General features: G+C 36.1%; 1 protein-coding gene across 10 annotated transcripts in view; it reads right to left on the bottom strand.

Annotated features, from left to right (window-relative positions):
• Positions 1-19,992, bottom strand: part of CDK14 (cyclin dependent kinase 14) — a 327,735-nt gene that overhangs the window by 77,945 nt on the left and 229,798 nt on the right. For 7 of the 10 annotated variants that reach the window (XM_040545755.1, XM_040545756.1, XM_040545757.1 and 4 more), the window contains one exon: positions 15,541-15,589. In XM_040545755.1, the coding sequence (XP_040401689.1) occupies positions 15,541-15,589 (49 nt within the window). Of the gene's footprint in view, positions 1-12,575; positions 14,998-15,540; positions 15,590-19,992 lie in introns of those variants that run through there. The other 3 variants (XM_040545765.1, XM_040545762.1, XM_040545764.1) reach the window with 3 other exon arrangements.

Here is a 19,992-nt window from a genome sequence, read left to right as displayed (position 1 = left end):
ACCCTGCTTTTTGTCCTCCTGTAGCCTGACATACATCCAGCCTAGTTCTTGCTCTATCTGATGCCTCCAAATAAATATGTTGGACCATGAAACTTTCCAAAGAAACCCAATACCAACTATTGAGAGCTTAATGCATAAAGATACTATCATGAAAATATTGCAGTTTTCCTCCACTATTTTATGCCATTTTGATAAAGTATAAGGTTTAAACGTTCGATACTAGGTATCTTTTTTGCTAGTATAACATATGCTGGAGCACCAGATGAAGTGAGTGAGAACTACAGAGTCTGCATGGCAGATATTAAAGACAGGAAGGAGAAGAAAAATAAGTGTATATAAGCAGCAAATATACAATAAATGTCAAATGATAGCACACTTCAAGCCACACTTGAGAGTGTGGCTTTCCGTGATACGATCATGCCATTTCCTTAATTTCAGGGAATTCTCAGGTTCTGATATTCCAAATAATGTGACTGCTGGGTACTGTTGCTGCTTAAAACCACAACAAATTATTTGAACGCTAAATATTTTCTACCTTAAGTATTTCATTTCCATTCCTTATTTCACCCAGTTTTCAGCAGATTTATCTCAGATACATATATTTCCCAGGGAAAGAATTTCCTAAGAAATTGTAATTAGAACATCCCTTACATCCCTTACCATTTTACCCTAGAAAGAATTTAGCAATTACTTTTTTTTTTTTTTTTTTTTTTTTTTTTTGATTTTACATGCCACCAACAATCAGGTATCTATCTAAATAGTTTCAGCATCGCAGTAAGCCTTGTACTAAGGATATTCATTACGGAAGACATGGTATATTACACAATGACAGACTACTACTGAGTATGCTGGATTTACAGTTTACTGCAAGGTCTTTGCTTGCTGTAAATGTAATTAATGAAAAACAACAACATGGTGGTGACATCTAATCAGGAGCTTTTGATTATTTTGAAATTCTTTAAAGGGCATGAATCTTCTGATTAGGAGGGTGCTTTTTAATGGCTTTCTTCATGCACCTCAGCAAGCTGAACAGAATATCCTTGGAAAATAAATAGAGCTAAAAATAATTACTAACACCTCAATCGTTTTATGAGCTATTATTTCACCAGAAAATGGGGAAAATATATCTTTAATCCTGAACAAAAACTCTTCAAGGTTTATGTTCTCTATAAACCTTTCACTGAGAACTGAAAATATAAGTTAGTAATGCAATAAATGCCCTAACAAATATATCAGATTTTTCACTTAATGCTTTTTACAGGCTTAAACCAAACTGAGTGAAAGAAAATCACCTTTTAGAGTCTGACTCTTAAAGGAAGAATGCCTTTCTGTTATGCTTTTTAAAAGAAGGCATGGTGAATTTATATCAACTTCACTGAATCTTGGGGCATGATAAAAGGAAGAAAATACGGCAGTGAGGTTAACATTCCATAGCATTCTTTCTTCACATATTTATTTCCTCACTGGCTGGACATGAGCCAAAAAAAGGGAGGGAATAAAACCCCAAAAAAACATACAAATAGCTGAAATAAACCTTTGGCACACGACCCAGTCAAAGTTCTGTGCTCTTCTTCCTCCCACCCTCAACAACCTGGATTGTTTCTCTCCAAAAAAAATCCTAATAAAAATACACCAGAGGAAAATCAACCAAACTCTGGATTTCAAATTTGTTAGAGCAGTAAACATTTTTTTTCCTATTTTCCCTCATTAAATGGCTACAGAAGGACAACCCAGCTGTCTTTTGGACCTATTACCTTTTGTAAAGTAAAAAAAAAATTAAGTTCTAGTAAATAAACATTAGCACTGCCTGATAAATCTCTGCCCTCTTGTCCAATATTTAATCATCTTGGTTTTGAGGAGTCTTAATTTCATTCTAATGTAAATAAGAACTGGTCTGTTTGCTCAGTACTTCCCCAAGAATTTGCTGCAAGGTTGCAGCATGCCGGCAGTGCCCCGAGAAGAGTGACCTTGCTTTAGTCAGTGAAGCCGGAGATCATTTATCACAGTTAACCTACAAATCTGTCTTGCTGGGGCCTCAGGTCTGTCAACCACTTGGAAGCAGCTACTTGTCCTGTCCTCCCACAGCTCCCTCAAACATCAGATTGGTCTGATCTCTTCTATTATTGTATACCTCTCAGCTAATAAAATATATTTTTATGGATATGGAATGATCAAGAGTACTTTGTATTTATTTATACAGCTCATTAAAGGTGGATAGAGATTTGGAGGCAGAGAGAATGCCCCAAGCCTAGAAAGCTCATGAAGACAGACCCCAGGCATATGCATGTATTTAACTTTATGTATATGAGTTGCCTGGTTGAACCCAATGAGACTAAGCAATTATGTGCAAGGAGGTAACCTGGTCTTTTTGGAACTACAATCCTAAACTAAGACATGACAGGGAAATGACGCAGACCTAGTAAACATTGAGAGGAGTAAACCAAGATTATTATAAGAGCATATGGACAATATATTCAAAGCTATGCAAAAATACTTTATTACATATTATTACACATATATATTTAGATAGATATTATAAAGAACTAGCTGCACCTCCCTGACCCTCAGCTACCTGCTTCTGGTGACACTAGAAGAGATCACAGAATGGGGAAGCCACATTCACACCAGCACCATCGAGCAGAAGGTGCCATTCCTTCTTCAAATTTACTCTCCTGATTTAGCACAGGAGAACCACTGTTTCTCCTTACACTAATGGAAATACTTTCTAAAAAGAACGTTGGTAATCCTCCAGTAGGAAGAAGTTGGTGGATTGAAATTCCAGTGCCTGATATTGATACGGACAGCAGTAATACTTGTTAAGAGACAAAATATGCATGTGCCAATACGTTAAAACAAGTCTGAATTTAACTTTAAACTTGGACAGGGAAAGACTGAGGATAATTATTAAAGAAGTGTTTCTCAGGCACAAAAGACCATTATAGAAGAAAACAACGATCGCTCTTTGGTATGCAATTCGGAGAAAATTGAACATAATTTTGAACTTTTAAATTTTTTAAGTGAAACAGTACATATCCACATATACCTCTACTGAAATGTTTTTTAACTCAACAGCTTATGCCTTTTTAATTATAAACAGGTTGGAAATGACTGACCAACCCACAAATTCCGTATATATTAGCTATCAATTACTGAAATGTGGATTTTAAGTGCTTGCACTCACATATGTATGAGGATGCAATGCTATCTGACACTCAGAAATTGGCTTGCAGTAGGGAAGGACTCAATACTGAACTATTTTTGCAAATCCTAACCTGTCAAAGTAGCATGAAAGAGATACAGCTAAGCAGGGAGTTACTGCTATTAAGACATAAATCAGCATAGGTGATTTAAGAACTAAAATCAAAACCGTTATCTATAGTAGTGACCATTAAAGGTCAGGTTTCCCAAAGAGCCAGCTATCACTAAAATTGACTGCCAGAAGAGCTCAAGCCAGTTCTAATGACCCAAAATAAGCAGGTGGATTTCCAAAAGAGTTTTGCACATGTGAAAATGTGGAATCCATGGAGCTCTGCTACACAGCTGGTCATGTGTACTGCCACCAAATCAGGACAAGCAGGTAAATATCTGGGTCCCATTTAGGTGCCTAAATGGATGCTTTGCTGGAAAGGAGGCAGATCTCAGGCATTCAAGGTAGACAAGGGCAAGTCTTAGCAGCTTCCACACTGAGAACAAGAACCCTGGAGAAAAGGACTACAAACAAGTGGTAAAAATGCATTACCTGGGCACACAGCAATGTGATTCACAGAAAAGATGACAGCAGTTGCGAGTCTATCAGAAGGATCCAGGGGACAGAAGAAGGACTAAATATGAATGAGAGAAGAGTGGGAGCTTGGTGAAGGGAGAAGGGAAGAGGCCTAATTATGGAGGATTTTGAAAAGGGTAGAAGCTGCTCAGAAGTGACTGAATGAAACAGCCAGTGTTGGAAGGGGAGCTAAACAACACACACACAAACAACTGGGTGTATGGGCTGTTTCTTATATGATTTGAAGAAGGGTGTTAGTCAGGAGAGGATATAGGAAGTGTATTATGATAATCAAGAAAAAATAGGATGTCAAGATCTGAGTGACAGAGCTGGTTGGGGAAGGAAAAAAAGTATCTTGGCAAGAATGTATAAAGCAGTCTGGATGCAGAGGATAAAGAAAGGAAAGATAAAACACCCTTATGGCTTCAGGTCAAGGTGAGTAAGGATGCTAGTGTTATAGAGAGAAGAATGTGGGAAAACTTCACTGGGAACAAGCTCAAGTGTGCAAGGGGCAGGAAATATTAAGAATCTCACCGTTAAAGCCTGTGCCGATGACTTAAGCAGGGCTAGGGAGAGAGCCTGACCATTCACTCAATTGCTGAGTGTCCCCACTGCTCATTGGATAATTTTGACCCATACCAACTAGCATGCTCCAAAACCATTCCTGGGCATTGTTCACAGGGCAACCCATGCCAGGAACCATTTCCAAAAGGTTGCGCATGCCAGCCTCCTACAAGCAGGGCACGCAATACATTTTCTTCAAGCTTATGCTAGAAAATACAGTTCCTGTGGTCTGAAGCATGGGTCTTGGGCTATTCTGGAATTTTTGAATTCAAAACCTAATACCAAACAGCCCCAAAATAATAATTGCACCACCAGCTGCATGGGAACCACATAAAACCCTCAGGAGATGCATGCCCAAGCGTTACCTAGTACAGATGTAGCTAAGGTCTGCCACATGGCCTCAGGGCCAGAAGATAGTCCCTGGCTCTGCTTTAGTTAGCAGTATAGACATAGGCTGTATCTGACAGAAAAATGATATTCACCAAACACTATGTGTCAACATCTCAGGAAAGATTCATGCCCTCATGCTTGCAGAATAAAGCTTGACTCAAGGGCACTTTAAGGATCAAATATGAAAGAAATAAAAGGGATAGAACACCCTAGTCCACAAAAGTCATAATGCTGAAGGAAGGCCAATAATATTCTGGGGCATGATTTTTTATATCAGGGTGGTAAAATTAGTTTGAGCCACATTAACTGTATATAGTTAGTACTAAGTAGAAAACATAGCTTTAAGATTGCTATAGAATCTAACCAAAGAAACTAATTCAAAAAGAATGGTCCATTCCTAACTTGTAATGGCACCTGAGAGAAAAACATAAATTTCATCTATTTTTACAAGATTTCTTTTCTTTTCTTTTCTTTTTTTTTTTTATGTTTACGTAAAAACAATAGCAATATTAAAAAATATTCTGCATTCCTAAATAAAAGCAAACAATACATTTATGGAAACATGACAGATGTAAAAAAATTTCTTTTTTCCATTTAAATTCTTTGCAGTAAGATTCTGAGATTACAAATTCAGCATGGAAAATTAGAGCCTTTATTCATTTGTATTTTCACCCTCCTACTGCAACAGTGATCATAAAACACACACAGCTGGCATCTTTATTATTTTATTCACTGAAGGATTTAGCTGGACAAACATCACAAAGATGGTGGCTGCTTTCATTGAATTTATGATCAAATATGCTTCAGCATAAGTTCAACTCTGTAAGATCAATTATTATGAGATGTGAATAATTTAACAGAAAGTTGTCTATTTGTAAATCTATTTGTAGATCTTATGGATATAAATTCAGCTGAAGTAGCAGACTGGATATACACTGTATTATACATTGTATTATTTAAAAGGATGCAGTCATTTTTTATTTTTATTTTTTGTGAATTCATATTTACTGATAAACACCATAATTTACATTTTGGTATCCAGCAACCCACTAAAATTCAGACAAACAAAATTTCAAAATATTATTTTAAACCTTATATAAGTTTATCCTAATCAGAGAACAACTTAACAGTTTTAGTGAAACCTTTCGGAATTACAGAAAGCATTTCCTATAAAGGCTTAATTTAAAAGAATACACGAACCACCATCACCCTCATTTTATGTTTTCTTTTCATAGATTCTCACCACAGTCTGTTGTTCAGCCTAATACCAGGAGAGTTATAATAGTTTTAACGCAGATCATGTGCCTTAGGATATAGGATTGACTCAATGCCTAAAAGAAAAAGGTCAGTTCCCTTTGGAACCACTTGCCTCTTTGCCCTCCAGCAATGACAGGTGCACCAGCCCTATGCTGAATTTCTTTATTCACAGCGTATTGCTGAAGATACATAATCTAACCTCTCCATTTTAATACAGCAGCAAGGATTATCATCTCCTATCTTCCCATTTTGACAATCAGGTCAAGCAGACACTGAACCTATATACATGCTGATCTGCCTGCAGCCAACATCTCTCACAAATTCTCAAACAATAGCTTCAAACTTTCTAAAATAAGCTCCTGAAAGACATCAATAAATTTAATTACGAAAACTGTTTGGCCAGCAAATAACTCCAAGTTTAGAAGCAAATCAATGTTTTTCACTAGTCTCCTACAACACCATGTGTTTTTGCACCTCCAATTCAAAAACACTGCATGAAAAAGCAACAATTCTTTTTTTCTCAGTCCTACATGGCAGGTAAGAAGTGCCACAACCAGAAACACAGGAAAGGAAGCAATGAAGAAGAGGTGTTTTAAGATTTTCTGGTCAAATTGGAAAGAATTTTGGGAGAACATCACAGGAGATACTGATGAATGGTAATATCTGAATAGCTGTGATTACCTTTCTACTGCATGAAAGGTGGTGGTCAAAAGTACACCGAAAAACTCACATCAAGTCATCATAAAAGTCACTAAAATAAGTATTTTAAGGGAAGATACTTTGTGATGTTTTTACTACTGCAGAAACCTTAACTACTGTCATAAGTCTTGGCTAGCAATTGAGCCAAATAGCACGGGTTTTGAGATTGCCTTGAAGTATTTGCAGAGGTGGCAAAATTCAGTGTCATTATTGATATTATAGCACTTAATTGCCTCTCTGCACCATATCTCAAAATGGTATCAGTTTCTGAGACCCTAAGGTAAGAATCACAGAAACTGTTGAGTTGAAGAAAAATTATCTGTAACACATGACAATAAGCAGTTGAAAATGTCAATCCACTTACACTGATGACAGTTGCTTTAGTGCTAAGCATTTTCGAATGCCAGCCCAATTCTTAAGATGCCTATCATTTTGGCATTCATTTTGGAAAAATCTTGTCTATAGCGGACACACACAAATAATGACATATCCAGCAGTAAGGTCTACTTCATTTACATTATTGACTTCAAAGTATGTCTTCAGTTCTTTAGGCCAATATTTTCAAAACACATCTCAGACTAAATTTTTTCAGCAATGTCATTGTCTGGAGAACAAAGATTTTAGCAGAGAGGCCAACGGTACAGAATTGTAGCAACAGACCAGACTTGGAAATATGAGGATATAAAGATGCTTGGTGCCTCCGATCAGAACATATTAGACTTCAAACCAAGAAATGAACACAGACACTATGGCAACACATGAGTAACAGACTACCAAAAACATAATTCTGAGAAATTAATAAAATGTTGGCATGCAGAAATGCATAAGGAAAAAAAAAAAAAAAAAAGAAAGAAAAAAAACACAACTGGAAACATCTGAAAAGAGTTGATCAGTAAGTACTCAAAAACGTTAATAGAGAACATACTTTGAAAAAAGATCATACCTGGAAACACCAAATAAACATGTCTGTCTGATATACGTCTCAATATCTTTAGGAATTCTTACAGAATTAGTAAGGATAGCTAACAAATGTAAGGGACCTTTTGTTTCTTTCTATGAAATCCACAGAAGAACAGCTTGCTCTCTTTCCATATTTCTGTATACAGACATTGCTGTAGATAAGTTATAAGTGACATTAACTAAATTTGCACTGCATTCTGAAGTATTTTATTAGAGAAAAAAAAATCCTTCCTTTCTTGTTTTTCAAATAAGGAAGAGAATCTTGACAAATATTTTGCTGGACATTGACATGCAACATAGTAGCAAAAGATAGACAATAAAAACAAAATACAGACACTATAGAAGCAAAAATAGTTTTAGGGAGAAATGGCTTGTAAACTCAGACAAAATGGTGATCAAAAGAACAGATTACTAATGAACAAGATATCAGATGAACTGATTATTTTTAAAAATTGGCTTTATCTTTGGTGGAACAAAGTGACAGGACACAGTGTTTGATGCAGTTTCTCTAAAAATCTTGCTCTGTAGACAAACTCAGAAGAGCTGGGATGTGATATACTATCTCATAGACAGAAAACTGGCTGACAGACCATAAGGAAAGGGTAATGATAAGTGGCAATGTACTGAGTTGGAAGGGAAGTGTCCAGCTGTGTGCCAGAGGGATTAGTGTTAGTCACAGTTTTATTTAACATCTTTATTAATGAACTGGACTAAAGGATATGCTGCATACTGAATCAGTTCTTAGACAAAACTAAATGCTGAAGACACCAACAAAGACAAAAAAAATTAGTACAAAGAGGCTAATAGAAGTGAGATACATGGGCAGAAAATCTACATACAAGATAGAGGATAATAAACAATTACTTCCAGGGAAAAATAACTGAAAATATGGATAGGTTCAGAGATAATAGGCCAGATATAATGCCAAAAAACTCTAGTCCAATGCCAGAAATTGAATTAGTTGTTGCACAACAAAGAATAGCCATATAATTTAGGGCTATATTTTCACAGTTGTCACAGATATAGGTATAGGTTGGTAACCATGTGATTATACTAAAGAAACAACCTAGAGTTAGTAGTATACAGAAAAAAAAAAGCTTCATATTAGAGAGGACAAAGGCTTTTGTTGTCCAGTTAAGAGGCTTATTATTATTTTTAACTGGGCCAGGAGGATGTAACACCATACATAAAGCTTATCAACATCACAAAAGAGGGGGAATTAAGGTAGAAGCAAAAATAAATTGAATATCAGGATAAACATTATAACAATGAGGTCTGTTAGGCTGAGGAATAATCTCCATCCAAATGTATAGAAGCTGTAACATTTGAGTAATTTACAATTAGAATGAAAGAAACATTCAAATATAAAGTGTAGAGATTTTTTCATCTTGGCAAAGGTATAAATAGAGAAACTCTGTCTTTCTCAGTCATTGGTTTCAATCAGTGTAATATAATTCATTACCATAAAGCTGACAAGACATACGGTGCATTTCAGCTATTGCACTAAACACTCCTGAGCCAGGCTGGGAACTTTGACTTCTGCACTTGAGCCCCTTTATGATGCCAGAATCATAACAAATTGTATTGAGTGCAATGCATAGTAACAGACACACAAAAAGACACGTAAGTGTAAACAAGCAAGTTCATCCCCCCTGAAATTAATTTAATAAACCGCGCTAGTTAGTGAAATAAACAAACCAAAAAAATAGCGTTAGGAAAATGTAACAAAAATTCCCCTCTGCTGAGGGTCTCTTAACACTAGAGGAGCGACTGCTGGGTCAGCTCAAGCGCTCCTCCTAGCGCAGAGAGCTCCGCAGTGCTAAGGCTGGAGCCTACCCCACAGCATCCCGCTGCCGGCCTTCGCTGCCAGGCTCTGCCTGGTCCCAGCCTGTGGCTACTGCACAGAAAGGGTCAATCGGCATGCTATCACATCCCGGAGAATGTATTTATTTATTTATTTAACAAAATAGCGTAATAAATTTACTACCTGTGAAATGACTTTTTGTTTGCTTCCCATATTAAGATAGGTTTTGCCACGGTATGCTTCCTAAAGTCCCTCGGAGAGAAGATAATGACTGATAAAGGGGGTATTTATGGGAAACATGAAACATAATAGGAAATGAAAAAAAAAAGTACAGCAATATCACACCAAGCAAATCATCAGGAGACAGAGGCAGGTTTATATGCCTCTAAATCACAAATACTTCTATAAAATCTTCTCTTTTCGTGCCCGGTTTCCATCCTCACCCCTCCCCTCAGCTTGGTTCCTGATCACTCCTTAAATGCAAACAAGGAGACAGCCCTGGCACAACTGCAGGACATGCTCCAACTGCAAACACGTGTACATATATAAACCAGCCTGGACCAGAATGCACCCCAACTTTTGCACAGGCACAGTTTTAAACCATTATTGCTTGTTTTTGTCTATCAGAAAGGCTTTACTAACAACACTGGACAGGTTTTTTTGCTCCTGCTGTGCTTGAGATCTTGAATATTTTTCTGGCAGCACTACAGACTCCACTGCAATGAACAATGCTGCTTACAGGGCATGGGGTGAACGAGATAAAAATGGCAATGAGAAGAGAGTTTTGTCTTTACTCAGAACCTCACTAAGGCAAAGATTGTCTCAAAAAAGCAAAGCAAACTAGCAAAAAAATGCTCCCAAGTCTCAGCTCTTAACAATTCCAAAGTCTACGTCAGGTTTGAAATGAAATACAGATTCAAAGCAAATACACTCATTTATTTTCACTCACTGCTTTCTTCAGGAAGTTTTCACAGAATAACAGTCCCAAAATAGGCAAGCCCATCCTGGAATGCAACTTTCAAACAGTGTATCCTCCAGAAGAGAGGTCTCAAGTACAGAGGCCATTTTGTTGGAGGAAGAAATCCTCAGTAGTGGGACTAGCTGGGAGAATAAAGTCTTATTTATATAATAAATACAGCCATTTTGGGGAATTACGAAGTAGCAGTCCTATTTATGCAGAGCAGAATTTGTTTTCAATTGCACCTTTTCTTTTCAACCTAATTTCTCACAATGAAACCCATTATGACAGAAGGATCTGAAAAAGCTTTTTATGTCCTACCAAATATACACAAGGATAATTAGTTCTCTTTTGTCATTCTTCTGTAAGGGTTTTTTTTATTGTGGAGAAGCTTTTGCAAATTGAAAGAGGTTGCATTGCATTCTGAAGGCGGAGCTGTTCCTGGTTTTTATTGTTTAGATGTAATTCAACAGAAAAGTTTTCTTTTTTTTTTTTTTTTTAAAAAAAAAGGTGAGAACATAATTCACTGTGAGCTCTATAGGAAGATCACATTACCACATCTTAATTATTTTTGGGCCAGTATTTTGGAAACACATTCCACAGTGTTAGGTCATGCAATGTACATGAAGCTTCATATTAGAGAGAAGCAAACGTCAATGCAAGTTTTGTTTCCAACAAAATGTTGGAATGCTTCCAACATCATAAGAATTTTCTGAAAAACTTATAAATCACATCTTACCTAGTAAATACTATCCTAATAATTTTCAGATATTTTCACAGTCAGTGAGAAAATTCAGTCTCAAAAGGATTTAATGCATTCTGAGTGACAGTTATATTACTTCCCTCAAACATTTCCCAAAAGTAGGATTAAGTATTGACCTATTCCATTTAGAGAATTTTAGGAATCTGACTCCTTACATAGTAACTGTGGGTTTCACTTTGACATTACTCTTACATTCCACATTTTTTTGCTAATTTTCAGTGAGACTGAAAATTAAAGAGCCACTAGGTTGTGTGCATCATTGTTCCATGGCCCGGCTCTGGCTTTATACTTCACATCTCATGGAAGCTGGTGTAATCAGTCAGGTGCAATTATACTGCATCCAATCTACCAGCTATGGCCTTCTGGGGGGTCTTGGATTTGTTGTGGATTTTTTATTTTTTATTTTTATTTTTTATTTCTCTACCTTATATATGTGAATCTAGTTCTATGGAAGCTGGACAAGCATTATTCTTCCTTCTAGTAACTTATACTTACATAAATTATAACATATTTTGAAGTAAGTCTTTTTGAAGACTTCTATACCCATATGGTTATTCTTCTATGTCAGGGCCTCGAAGTATATACACAAACAAGATAAAGGGCTGGACTGTGCCTAGCTGTGAAAGATCAGTAACCGGAGAAAACTTCCTTGCATTCAGAAAGTTGAAGATATTATCTCCTGATTTGGGAGCACCGCATTCAATTATTGCACTGCTTTACAGTTTCTAAGGCAGTTTCTTTGTGACAAATTACTTAATATCTTTGTACCTCAATCCCCCCTCTATAAATGCAGTAACAGGCAGGACTTCACCTCAGAGAAGGTGAATCAATATATTCACCACTGGAATACAGTTACAGATAGAGGCTGTTGAAACTGTTCAGAAGAGTTTCTGTTGCTTTTCTGTTTGTAAACCTGAGAGGTGCAGAGTTCAGCAATTGTGGATTGCCACAGCCCTGTCCCTGACTGGCATACACCTGCATTGGGCAGAAAGATTTACTGCAGCTTGAGACTGCAGAGATTCATGGCTGCATTAATGGTAAGCCATTTGTAGACAATCTTTTCTCTCCATCTAAAATATTATTTAAATATATAGTTGCATACCTACAAAAGACATCCTGGTATATACTTTAGAATATATCCATAAAGCATTTACTTAACACTGTATAGTGATTGGCACAGAGATTTTCTAATATATTTTCCTGTTGCAAAGGCCAATGTCCATGGCAACCTTGAATAGCAAGAAGTTATTTCACTGAAATTAGTAAGCGTATGCATCAAATCTGAAGTTTACGCACACATGTAAATCCTTCCAAGACCATTAATATTGTTCTTTAAAGTGTATCTTTCAAAGGTACTAAGCCAACAAGAGAAAGTATCTTTGTAATAATACCAACATGCATTTAAAAACAAAACACATTTTTCTTCATGTTTTAGGTCTCACACTTATCCCAACTATCCTTTAAATAATTCTATTTTAAATGGGACATCTTTGCACCATCACACCATCATATCTTCTACATATTAAATCAGGATGTTAAAAGTATATATGTGTATATATATATATATATATATGTATTTAGATTAGATATTGCTGCTATTTGAAACATCCCAATAAAGAAAGAAAATCTCAAGTATGAATCAGTCTGTTCACATAATAAGTTTATAGTTGAATTATAAAGCCTTGGGAATATGTTGGCTATAACAGAAATATTTATACTTCCTTAACTACAGTTGTGCAAGCAACAGCACTCTAATATAGCACACAGATAAAGACTTACAATAGAAAAAAAAAAAAGAAAAGAAAATCCTTTACATTCTGAATATAAATGATACATAATTTGGGGGCAATAAATATTTTGTATTATAGTAGAACTGCACATATGGAGCACCGAATTCCGTGCATTGTTATTGCTTTCAGTCTTTCGATCCCTTCATTTATGCTGAAAAATTGCAAATCCTTTATGCATGGAACATTGCAAATGTGTAAATTTGAAGGGGTTTCTTAGAAATGAAAAAGCTCTGGTCTTCCTTGAATCAGTCTGTGGTGTGATCATAACTTGTGTCAGTTATGAAGTCTCGGTCATTGAGGAGTTGTTTTAAGCAAACTGGGCTTTGTTCCTTTTTGATATTTTAAGAAAACAGAAATTTCATGCAATGTTCTTAAAAGAAATGTGAGGTATCAGCTATTAAAATTCAAATCTATTGTTGCCCTGATTCATACACGGGAGATAATGCTAGGTCTAATTGCTGTTAAAATATGGAAAAACAGTCAGCTCGCTCCTGCAGAATGGATGGAATAGTGTGCCAGTATCTATTCACATTACTCACGTATGTATATGCCCCCAAGCAAACACATTCACATCAGTATTAGTTTCCTTGTCCCTCTTTCCCAATCCAAATCTAATTGCCTGTGTTGTAATATAATTGCCTTTTCCAAGCTTTTGGATTTCATTAACCACTTTCAAAGAAACGATGAACTTGCAAGTTTGTTCCTTGTTAAAGGACAGAAAATAGATAATTTTATTAACTTTTTAAAATGAAAGCTGTGACTTTCAGGGAATTACATCATTCCAAGCAGCTAGACTGAGGTAGAGTCAAACACTGCAAGATGCCTGCAATGATCACTAGAACTGATAAAATTACTTTGAAATCTTCACAAAAACTAGGAGGTAGCCTCTTCTACAAAAGTCACCAAATTAGGCTTCAGTCTGAACTATACTTGCCAGGAAATTCTCCACAGACTGTTGAAAGTCAGTTGACTTAGGTAGGTGACGACACTCATCCTTCATGAAGGTCTGCACTGGCTTCAGTTCTGCCAGCATTGTCTCCCTCATTACAAGAATCAGAAAGAATGCCTAACGAAGGATTCTGTAGTAATGCAGAAGAAGCTACATGGTCATGACAGTCACCTGGCACTGTAGAAATGAAGGTTCTGACTCAACAGGTGTACATTTGATGCTATCACATCCAACAACAACTAGTTTTAGCAACGACCCTGGTACATTAAGAGATTTCTCCTTTCTCATTTAACCATAATTTCAAAAGTTTTATTGTTTTTGTTTTTCAATGAAGTATGCCTTTCTGGTTCAGTCCAACATGTTGAACCAAATTGGGATGGGAAGGAGCAGACGTAGAAGGAATAACAGAATGGCAAAGTGAGCATAAACCTAATTACATTTTGGGCAAATGACTGTGCTATGAATTTCAGAGCTGTACACACACACTAGTGTTAATAAATTATGGTATTGAAAAAGGATTTGGACTTTTACTCTACCAGTAACCGTTTTTCCCTTTTAACAAGGATGCTCCTTCACCAAAATGTTTCATTTCTTCAGCTTCAGTGGTGAACACTGAAGAGGAGATGCTTCAGACTCCTGCTGATTGAACTTCCTGGTAACCTCCTCTTTGAACTTCCTGGTAAACTACCAGCAAGATAGCCAGTTGGTACCAACACTAAAATTTGGAATGAGTACCAGAAACAAACAAACAAACAAACAAAAAACAGTAATGCTGTTGCAGCAAAGGCTTAGCCCTGTTGAAAATAATAATAATAATGGTCAAAACAAAGTGGACAAAATTCTAAGATTTTTTTCCAGCCAGACAAATTGTTGAAATAACTGTTTATCCTACTCATCCAACTGATAATGTGTATGCTTTCTTCAAATATAAAAGATGTTAATCACTCAAGACAGTACTGCCCAAATATTCTGTCTGCACAGAATCTTCATATGCTGAGAAATCTTCCAGTAAGTTTTATACAGATGGTTGGCTAGGCATTCCTGGTTTAGCAGGCAACCTTTCTGGATTTTGAGCACAATACCTTTATATTTTTCTCCATCTGATATATATGTGTCAAGTATCAGGAAACATTAAAAGGAAAAAAAAAAAAAGAAAAAGGTGAATTCACGTTGACTTTTTCAGTCAAAATAATTAAAATATACAACAGTATGGTTGTTAGCTCACAGCAATGCACAGATGGGCCTTGCAACAGGGGATGACTATTTGGAAACAACATTCCATTCAAAGTTGATTAGAAACAGATTATTTAAAAATCTCTTAACCTCTATAGTTGAACAAAGAAAACAAGATTTAAAACTGATGGTCTAAAGCAATACTATAACATGTTTCAGTGAGTTCAATATTCTTGCCAATCGACATCCATCCCCAGGAATAAAACTGTATGCCCTGCAGTTTCTCCCTATTTACAGAAAGCTAGCAATTCAAAAAACATTCAAAGTTGAGAGACATGGGAAAGAACAATACTTTTACTATAATTAAAAAGGTTAAAGTCATTTTAAGTTATGATAACTTGAGGTTGGCATGAATCATATCCTTAAGAATAAAAAGCAATAAAATAAAGTAATTAAAAAAAAAAACTTACTTATTCCATGCTTGTCTAAGGTTTTTAGGGCTGTACTGTGTAAACCGTTCTGTAAAAAAAGAGAAGAGGCACATTCAATTATTTACCCTAAAATCAGGATTATTTTTTCAAAATTATTTATTTACTCTCAATTTTCATCATTTTTATGTAACTACTGCAGCTCAAGTCCCAAGACAGGGAAGGAAAGACAGCACAGGAGCAAATGTCATGTAAATACAAACAAACAAAATACTTGCAAACAAACAAACCCAACAAAAACAAAAAAGCATTATGGCAAAAAACTCATTTACCACAACATCACCAGAAAAGGTAATGTTTACAGTTATTTTTCAAATACTTTTGACTGCTAGGGAAAAATAAATGCCTAAAATCTACAATTAATTTATTTTTTCCTTATCACAAATACAATTCTCTGTGACCTCATGTTTCCCAGGAGGTGTAAGAGTAAGTGGGGGTCTGTGTGACACTTCGGGAGGCACAGAACATGAGAGCTACATAAGAGTTCATTATCTAAAGAACATATAACAGATAATCAACAGAAGTAACAAAGTACATTGGGAGCTCATTTCATCAAACATTAAATTCTTAAGTTCAGATGTAAGCACTTTCCCTCCCAGATCCAAGAAGATGCTTGCTCTGCATTAGGACTCTTGTTGGCAGAGAATGATGCTATGAAAACTGCTCCAAAAATGAAGAGCTCATACTCTGTTAGTCCTTTGAACAGGACATATGTGCAACTCAGGAAGGAACAAATGTTATCTGGCTGGAAAAATATAAAAACATTTTCCACAAAGCCTCATCACACCAAAATCCTACCATGTAGACTGGTACTCACCCTGGCCATCTACCCTAGTGTGATGGCATTACTTGCTGTGAAGAAATGCTAAATTTGCAAAGTCCTCCATAAAACCACAAAAATATTTAATTTTGTCTCCACTTCACTCATGAGAATGTCAGTTAATAGATGTACTGTACAGTTATCCTATACTGAAACCAGGACAAACATTATGTTTACATGTATATGTACACACAGCTATAAACGTAAGGTTTTTTGGGGGGGTGGAATTTGTGTGTGTGTTGAATTCCTGTATTTGTATACTTCACTTATGGCAATAGAGTTGGTTTTAAAGGTGCAACAAAGCAACAACCCCATGACGTATTCAAAAACCTAGCATCGGTTTGGATGATTTTGCTTCTTATGCATATTTTCTTTTCTTTCTTTATCTAAAAAGATGTATGCGAAAACTTCAACTCTCATTGACTTTGTTATCAGAAGTTTTTGACAAATTGCAGACCTGCAAACTTTGAGGGCCACTACACATTTAAAAATGTTGTTGCTTTAATCATACTGATTCAGTTAAAGCAATGAAATCACTCCATATTAGATACATCTGACAAGTGTACTGGGAAGTGGAAGCTACACCACCATAACCAGTTTAAACACTGACATAAAACATAAATATAATTTCTGTAATATTGTATCTAAATTTACGCAAATAGACTTAAGCATACCATTAAAGACTTTTAGGTATAGATGAACATATAAAACAAAAGTTTGAAAGGCTTTCAGTTTTTGTATTGCCAACAAAAAGTTGCTCCACTTGGAAAATATGTGACTATTATAGATGACCATTAAAGCAGCACCTAGTCAGCTTCCCTATGTTAATTTCACTATGAAGCAAAGAAAGTTCTTTAGTTAAAAAGAGACAACTCACAGAGACTCTCAGATGTACTGTCATTACACAGAACGTAACAAACTAAAACTATTTGGTTGAATCACACCTGAGGCACCCAGATTAAAACTATAGGAAATGCCATTTTTTTTTTTATCCCTGTTACACAATGCATCTACTACAGGTATGACAATTCCCAAGGGCAGACCTTTAAAGCAAATGAGCAAAGTAGTCAAGATCATTACTAGATGCAACCACAATTCAGTACCAATAATGTGGCATAGGAGTCAGTGCCTGTGACTGGGTTTACAGATCCTGGGTGTACAGGAGCACAAATAAAACCTCAATACTGAATTACTTCTTCTGTGGTGAGTAGTTTAAGCATCATGACGGCATTGAGGACATGATCCAAACTTACAAGAGAGAGGGGTGTTACAATTGAAATTTTATCTGTTGTTTACTGATTCAGCTTCTGCTCTCCAGAGAAGTCTGAGCTCCACTAAGGTCAACAGATGACTTGCATTGGCCTCAGCAGGACCTGAACAAACCCCTGAATTTAAGTTTACAAATGGGAATTACAAATGTATTTGCAATCAGATAAAATACATACCCATAAAAACTACAAGAAAATGAAGACATTCTATACTTTATAAGTAAATAGTCCAAACACAACACTGTGCATTCCTTTGTGACAAAGGACAGAAAAAGTACCTGCAGCTAGACAGCACTGTATTCCAATGAGGCTGAGATACACATGGGATTTTGGCTAATACGGGTGCAGAAAAGCGCTGGGTAGAAAGAGAATTGAACTGACCTGAAGCATTGCTGAAAAGCTAACCTAAGTCTATGGAAAGACAGATCTTGATTTTACCCCTCATTTAGGTTTGGCCAGATACTAAGCTGGTTCAAACTGGCACAGCAACCCTGACTTCAACAGAGTTACATCCACTTAAACAGTTGAGAACTGTCATATCCAACATTATTTCTTCAAAGCACTGTCAGAAATTCTTTCTAATCAATTTAACCTATTTTCACTGTGAAACATGGTGTCAGCTACTTGGCCAAATTGCTCTAAGGCCTTGATGTCCAAAGATCTGCTTCAGTTCTGCAAGAAAATGAAAAAAACATTGCTATGCCAGATGAGTTTTTAGTAAAAAAGGGAAACATTAGAATCAGTTATGTAAATGCTGCTATAAAGGACGTGTAATCAAAATGAATAATCTCAAAGTGATCTTCCTTCTTCCTCTGCCTGCTGCCCTGCTCTAAACCTCTTTTTAAATAAGTATCTTTTTCACCATATTTATCAGGCAATCAGTAGAAGAACTAGGGGAAAAGCACAGTAAAGGTGAAGTCCTCTCTACTGAAATACAAAGTTTAGTCCCGAGTCCTTAATTTCAAACTCCATTCATTTGCCCTGTGACGGGAGGCCATGCTTCTCCTAACCACTGATGTGAACTCTTTTCCCTTTACTCCAAGCAGATTAGAGGATCCTCTCTAAATTCTGGATAAGGAAGGAAAGCCCACGAATAAAATACATCTCTCATTTTTCTACACAAATTTTTGGTCATGCCTCCAACCAGAAGCTTGTTAACTTTCACAGACTAGATGGGACTACTGTGGGTAATTAAGCCAGTCTCGTGAACATCCCAGCTTTTAGTACTTTTCTGAATTAATCCTTCTTCAGAGAATAAAAACCAGAATAACACAACCAGCTGATTTTGATTTTAGAGCTGTCAGAATTGAAAAGCTACAACAATCTTGTCCTCAATTTTTCCATCATGATCCATTTTTTTAAGTCCTGAATTGTGTCAACACAATTTAATGTACCTACGAACACCAATCTGATAGTCAGAGGCAATGAAGAGGTAACGTGACCTCCTCCTCACTTTTATCTGAGAAACTCCTGTTTGTGTCCAATTAATGATAACTGAAATTCAGTCTCACAATTATATCTCTATGTTTTCCTCTGAGTTTCTTTTCAGAGTGAACTACTCTCATGTACCAATATGGATGCTCCTGTTCTTTATTACTAGATAGATTTAATATAAACAAATCTAAAGCTACACATATGTGACTGTGACTAACTGCATGAAATTATATTTTATAATATTTTCAAGCATATAGTTTTGGTATTTATCTTCCAGATGCTCCCGTTGATTTGACCATAAAAATTAGTAACATCAGCAGTACATCTTGACTGTTTGTGAGATCCTGTAATACTGCAGAACTACCTTGAATGCTCCTCCAAAAAAAGAAGAGAAATCTCTGCCTTATGAAAAGTAGCAGCATAGGTGGTCCAAATCTCAGTCCAACCATATGGAAAGAACCCTGCGTAGCCAAAACTTACTACCACTCCCACAGAACTGAAAGGCAAATGGGCACAAGCAAGAATTTCATACACATATGCATATCATCACTCACCCATGTAGCCATGCTTCAGCACATAAAAGTCACTGCCAAGTATGCAGAGCTCACCATCTTTATGTATATGCCCACTCTCTACATCTAGATTAAAGAAACCTGAAAAACTGTACATTTACAGATCAAGATTTGGTTTAAGGTATATTTTGAATCTTTATAGTCCAACCCTTTTCTGATTATTTTTATTAAATGTGCTTATTTTAAATTAAAACATTGGAAGACGGACATGGCAAGCTTATCTGAAATTTAAAGTAAAACTCATGATTTTAATTTACTTTACGCAAACACTTAAATAATTGCAAATCTTTTGGGAACAAATTCAGGAAACAAACCTTGATCTTCTGAATTTTATCCCACA

The sequence above is a fragment of the Cygnus olor genome, chromosome 2 (genome assembly GCF_009769625.2).
Source record: "Cygnus olor isolate bCygOlo1 chromosome 2, bCygOlo1.pri.v2, whole genome shotgun sequence".
Lineage (NCBI taxonomy): Eukaryota > Metazoa > Chordata > Aves > Anseriformes > Anatidae > Cygnus > Cygnus olor.
Note: the sequence above shows the minus strand (reverse complement) of the source record. Positions and strands in the feature narration are given on the sequence as shown.